General features: G+C 37.9%; 1 protein-coding gene across 1 annotated transcript; it reads right to left on the minus strand.

Moving 5' to 3' along the window:
* Positions 1-1437: 1437 nt before the first annotated feature.
* Positions 1438-6685, minus strand: LOC6037202 (mutS protein homolog 4). The gene is given in 6 exon segments (XM_038256449.1): positions 1438-2011; positions 2014-2554; positions 2613-3377; positions 3432-4028; positions 4094-4301; positions 4351-6685. Coding segments are annotated over 6 exon segments (2772 nt in total). The 5' UTR covers positions 4467-6685; the 3' UTR covers positions 1438-1466.
* Positions 6686-6710: the final 25 nt, after the last annotated feature.

The following is a 6710-nucleotide window of genomic DNA, read 5'->3' on the forward strand; positions in this document are numbered from 1 at the left end:
TATAAATTTTAAGGCATTTTAAAAAAATACTGAATACACAACATTACAGAGTTTGCAACATTCACATTTTTTGTACATCATTCGACTTCAAAAAAAGATTCTTTTTTTTTAATAAAAAAAAAACAGAATTTTAAGAATTTTAGGAATTTTAAAATATTTAAGAATTTTAAGAATTTTAAGAGTTTTAAGAATTTTAAGAATTTTAAGAATTTTAAGAATTTTAAGAATTTTAAGAATTTTAAGAATTTTAAGAATTTTAAGAATTTTAAGAATTTTAAGAATTTTAAGAATTTTATAAATTTTAAGAATTTTAAGAATATTAAGAATTTTAAGAATTTTAAGAATTTTAAGAATTTTAAGAATTTTAAGAATTTTAAGAATTTTAAGAATTTTAAGAATTTTAAGAATATTAAGAATTTTAAGAATATTAAGAATTTTAAGAATATTAAGAATTTTAAGAATTTTAAGAATTTTAAAAATTTTAAGAATTTTAAGAATTTTAAGAATTTTAAGAATTTTAAGAATTTTAAGAATTTTAAGAATTTTAATAATTTTAAGAATTTTAAGAATTTTAAGAATATTAAGAATTTTAAGAATATTAAGAATTTTAAGAATTTTAAGAATTTTATGAATTTTATGAATTCTAAGAATTTTAAGAATTTTAAGAATTTTAAAAATTGTAAAAATTTTAAAAATTTTAAGAATTTTAAGAATTTTAAGAATTTTAAGAATTTTAAGAATTTTAAGAATTTTAAGAATTTTAAGAATTTTAAGAATTTTAAGAATTTTAAGAATTTTAAGAATTTTAAGAATTTTAAGAATTTTAAGAATTTTAAGAATTTTAAGAATTTTAAGAATTTTAAGAATTTTAAGAATTTTAAGAATTTTAAGAATTTTAAGAATTTTAAGAATTTTAAGAATTTTAAGAATTTTAAGAATTTTAAGAATTTTTAGAATTTTATGAATTTTATGAATTATAAGAATTTGAAGAATTTTAAGAATTTTAAAAATTGTAAAAATTTTAAAATTTTTAAAAATTTTAAAATTTTAAGAATTTTAAAAATTTTAAGAATTTTAAAAATTTTAAGAATTTTAAAAATTTTAAGAATTTTAAGAATTTAAAGAATTTAAAAAAAATTAAAAAAATTAAAATTTTCAGAATTTTAAAATTTTTAGAATTTTAAGAATTTTATAAATTTTAAGAATTTTAAAAATTCTAAGATTTTTAAGAATTGTAAGAATTGTAAGAATTTCAAGAATTTTAAGAATTTTAAGAATATTTCCACATTTTTAATTTTTTTTGCGATAAAAAAATGGCAAATTAAATTGTGTTAGGATTGTTTTTAAATTGCTTTAAAAATTAAAATTTTGGCGCAATTTCTTTGACATTTTTATTTTTCATTAAAGTATTGAGCTAAAAACGACATTTCTTCAATCAATATAAAAAACAATTAATTAATTGAATTCTAAAGATCTTCCGACAGCTGCTCCTCGTCGATCGTTTCATCAATTTCAATATGTTCAACCGACTCCACATCGTGCGGACCTTCGTCGTCACTTTCAGCAACCGCAAAGTCACTCACGCTTGGTTCCACCACGGTGGTGGTCGTTCTCTCCGCCGCCGGTCCCGCCGATCCCTTCCGAAGCAACTCGTCCAGGGGGGTGTGCCGCAAATAACGCACCGCTTCCGGTGGCAACGCTGAGATGAACCCTTCCAAAACACTGTTCAGATGGGTTGTTAGCGTGTCGGAGTCTTGTCCGTCGGTGGGGGCCGATAGGACGCAGGCGATCTGGGCGTACAGGTCGTACAGACGTTTGTCGAAGCAGCGGAGGTTGGCCTGGGTGGAGAGCGTTTCGTCCGCTAGGGTTGAATTGTGGGCGTTGACTTGCCCGGCGAACGATCGTGCCTTGAGCTGCTCGTTGATCTGCTCCGCGCGGGTTATTACAGTTGGCGGCATGCGGACGCATCGCGCCAGCGATATTCCGTAGTTCTTCACGGAGGTTTTCCCTCGGAGACGGTGTATTTGTAACGAAGACGATCGGAACCTTCGACGGTCACAGTTTCCGTTTGAAGACAGAGCCGGGACACGTTGTGCATGTGTTCCAGCGGTCGGAGCATGTCGTGGCAGTGGGTGGTGAGGTAGATGAATGGTCTGCGAATAGCGGACAAGCTTTCGCACTTGGCACTGGGGTCGAATCCGATGAAGCCCGCGATCTGTTCGAGCAACTTCCACCGGGGACTGTCCGTCTCCGGGTGTTGAGTGTCGCCGAACAACTCATCAATCACGACCAGACTATCCACGGACAAGCTGTGGGCGATGACCTCCAGCTTTTTGGCCATCCGTGAAGAGTTGGAAAGGTCCTGCTCGACACTCTCGGCTGCGCCGAAGATGGCCATCAGTCGGTCAACGATACGGAATTCGGCCTTGGCAGCCGGAACGTAGCATCCGAGCTGAGCCATGATCTGCAGCAGGCAAATCGTCTTGATGTAGACCGTTTTACCGCTCATGTTGGGACCCGTTACGAGGAATACGTTGTACTCGGGGGTTGCGATCTGTAAGAAGCTTGTTGTTAGTACATGATCATTACACTTGGCTCGACCATGATCTTACCACATTGTTCCGGACGACCTTGTTAACGGCACCGTATGACTCCAGCAGGGGATGTCGCGCCCCAACGATCTTGGTGCACCTTCCGAAGTTCGGTCGACAGTAGTCCTTGTCCTGGCTGACGACCGCCAGCGATTGCACCATGTCCAGATCGGTAATGTGCGCCACCAGCAGATAAACCGGCTCGATGTCCTCTCGGATCGTGTCGATCAGTTGCCTTATGATGCCGTAGCTCACACTTTCAATCTCTTGAATAATACCTTCGATCCGCTCATTCAACGCTTGCAGCGTGCTCGTGGTCAAACTGTATCGCTTTCCGGCTCGGCTCAACACCTTCAGAACCGGAGGAAGCACGGTGGTGCCCTCCTTGACGGATAGCTGGATGTAGAAGCCGGTGGTTTTGTTGAAGGACATCTTCAACAGCAGCCGAAGTTCGCGGGTCAGATCGGCGATATGTTCTCGAATTTCATCTATAACTTCCGAGTACAATCGTCGGAACACGTCAAGTGTGGACGAAACTCCCGACTTGATCAGAAACAGCCGATAGTAGCTTGCCGTTTGCGGGTTTGCTCCGTCAGCGTCCAGCACGGTACAGATTTGATCGTACAGCCTCTTGTACACTTCGGTTGCGAGGACGTGGCGAATTGCCCGCAAAAAGGGTGCTTCAGCTTGGCCGAGCAGTTCCTCAAGTTCGGGAACGCTGCGAAGGGCATTTCGCAGAGTGCTTGCCTGGTTCAACACATGCAGCGTGTTTTGTTTGGACGATTTCTGGGAAATGAATAGTTAGCCATCTTGAGATTGAGAAGTGATCCTAAGACCTACCGTACTATCGACATCCACCGAAAGCTTCATCAGCGCTCCAATGTCCACCAAACCTCGAAGAATCCGCTGAATCCCACCCAACAGCTCGGAGTTCACCAAAAGCTCTCCAATACAGGCAAGCCTGGCTTCCAGGACGTACCGCTTGCTGCTCGGTTCCAGCAGGTTTGCCCTCAGGTGCCGCTTACCCACGGCCGTAATACAGTGGTTCACAAACTGGTATAGCGACTGCTTGTCGGCCATGTTCTGCAGCGAAAAGATGACCTCCAGGTGGCCAACGCACTCCACATCGATCGCCATCGTGTCCTTTTTGTTGACGTACTTAAACTGCAGCGACTTTGCCGCAATCCGCAACAAACCGGCCTCACAACAGTGCCGCAGGATAGCCCCGACCGCAGCCAACCCGTAGTACTTGCAGTGGACCGTCTGCTTCAGAGTTTGGTAGCTCGAGCTGCACAGGTCGTCCATGTACTTTTCCGCGTTGCAGTCGTTGAAGAAGCTCCGCGGAAGCGACACGATCTGCACGTCCACAAGAAACTGCTGGATGATTGTCGGGAGGTTCGAAGATCGCGTGTTTAGCGAGTGATCGCTGAAAAAGATCTACAAAATTGGATCACACGTGTGATCAAGTGTGCACAGGAGATCACAGAAAAGTCAAAGCCTACCACGTTCGGGTTCAGCGCCTGCAGTGAGGTTAGCACGTTGCTGTACCAAAAGTTGTCACTGAACTGGCTCATCTGCAGTACCGGCGCGGCCGAAACGTCAATCGCCGCGAGGCCAATCTCGAGCGCGGCGTGGCCACGACCTTCCGCCAGGGCGCACACCACGTACGGCTCGTTCGCCGCGACGGTTTCGTTCAGCGTGTCGCGAATGCTTTTGAGGTTATGTTAGACTCCGGATTCGATATCTAATAATTAGTTACCTACCTTTGCTACCGCTCCGACTGGTCCCCGCGGGGCGGGGTTGAATGTGGCGGAAGACCTGCGGCCGTGGAAGCGGATCCACCGGACGATCGATACGGCTCTTCATGAAATTCATCGCGCGATCGTTTGACACTTTGACACTAGCGCAAACTCATGGCACACTGCTGTGAAGGAACGAAAGTCAATGCAATACAAACACGTGTTCGTCACTTTTATCCCTTTTCATGGCGTGTTTAATTCAAATGTATATTTTTTCTGACTTTTTCATAGAGAACAATAATACTTATCTTTACAAAACATGGTATTCAATTTTACAATGTTGGTTTCTTGTTCTTCTCAGCATCCATCAGTGGTTTTGCCCTATTTTTGGTGATGTGTTGTTCAAATGCATGCCTCAAAAAGTTAACGCAAAAATGATCTCGAAAATATAACGACATTCTACGACATGGCCCGTCAATCAATCACTTCACTTCACGTGTCCACTATTTGTTCACACACGTTTTCTCGTTCTTTACTTGCAGCATTTTTTTTTTACATTGTCCTTTGCGTTTGTTAATGTTTTAGTGTTGCACAATTAGATAGTTTGTTTGTTTGTTTGTTTTTTTACATTTGTGTTATCATAATTTGATCTGCTCTGACCTCCTCTGGTTGTGGTCTCTCACAAAGTTGTTTTGCCTTCTCCGGTCGACTCTACTGTGTGTGTATACAAAAAAATAACTTCAAAGCTGTCGCGACGCGTATTGTTTTGGTTTTAGCTATTTGCTGCACTATTTGTATGGTTTTACTTAGAGTTATTTTTTTATTCTTCTTCCGCAAGTAGGTTGTAGTTTTTGTTTGTTTTCAACATAAAATGTCATAAAGATGTGATGGTTTTCGCTGTTTGTTCAGTGAAATATTTGCACTGTATTACTTTTCTTGTTGTTTTGTTGTTTTTTTCCTAATCGCATGTTGTGGATTCACCTCCGGATGAGATAGAAAGTTATACTAACTAAGCGATATTTGGTTATAATATTTGTCTTGTTTAGTTACTCGTGAAACATATCGATTTGTTGTATGAGTATATTTTTTCCACTTTTTTTTGGTTTGGTTGTGTTTACTTTTTTATCTAGATAAGCTGACATTATCAATGCCTGTTTGTTTAGTCACTCAGCGTAAAAACTAATAAGCGTTTAGTTGTTTGATTTTCTCCCACATCGTTTACTTTTAATTACGTTTTTTTTTTCTTTCTGCTCGACTAATACAAGACATCTAAGCTTGGAAATAAAGGTAAAAATATGTTCCAAAGTTTAGCGGAGAAAAAGAATAAAACGTTGGTAAAAGCAATTCCACTCTTATGTTCTGCGATAGATAATGATTGATTTACGATTATGGTGTAGTCGTTTTTGCTCTCTTTTTTGTTCACAACATAAAATTTGTTCGTTTTTGTTTCTGCCATGTTTTTTTTTGGTTTAGTACGTTGAAGCTCTTACACATTTTGCATATCTTGCTGCTGGTTGTCCTCTATTTCCCCGTCGCTAGCGTCGATTCTGGTGAAATCTGAAGTTTATGTTTTGTTTGTCCCAAATATATAGATTTTTTCCCCTTATCGAGTATGTACACCGTACGATTAGAATTATGTTTAGAACCGAAGAATGAAATGCCGTACTTTGATTTGGTTTTTTCAATGTTGTTCAACGTTTTCGAGGATCGATACCGATAAAGTTATCGCCATCGTCGGGATGATTACTTTATCGTCGAAAATCGACGGATAAATTATTTAAATTAACTTTTTAAAATGAACTCAACCAAACAAAATCCGGTCTGACTTTAATTTTTTTTTAATGTTATCGTTTTTATAAAACATTTTTTTTATAATTTGCAATATTGGTATCGAACGACGCGAAATTTCTACCTTGCATTATTTTAAATATTTTTTTTTTCAATTCCTTCGATCATGAAAAATTCAGTATTAAAAAAACGGTATTTTGTGTAAATTTCTGTGTTTTACACTGAAAGCTCTATTGTATTAAAAATATCTAACAAGTAAACTAAAAATCATGGTAATATTAATTTGGGGATGGATTCATCTTTTATGTCAGAAAAAAAATTTGCCTCTAAAAATGTGTAAATTCACCACAATTCCAGTATTTTGCTTTTTTTTTTTTTAAATTGAAGTTATGTTACATCATGAAAGAGGTAATATTACACCTTTCAAATTTACACATTTTTCACTGTGTTCCTTGCTTGACACCGGATTTTACATACCAAATTTCCAAATCAAATTTTTTTCACGCCGCAAATCCATACCAAATTTTGCATCGTCATAAAATTTAACTTTTTTCGAAAAGCGTTTGACTTTGTGATAATTCAAATGTTTTCA

This window comes from Culex quinquefasciatus, chromosome 2 (genome assembly GCF_015732765.1).
Source record: "Culex quinquefasciatus strain JHB chromosome 2, VPISU_Cqui_1.0_pri_paternal, whole genome shotgun sequence".
Lineage (NCBI taxonomy): Eukaryota > Metazoa > Arthropoda > Insecta > Diptera > Culicidae > Culex > Culex quinquefasciatus.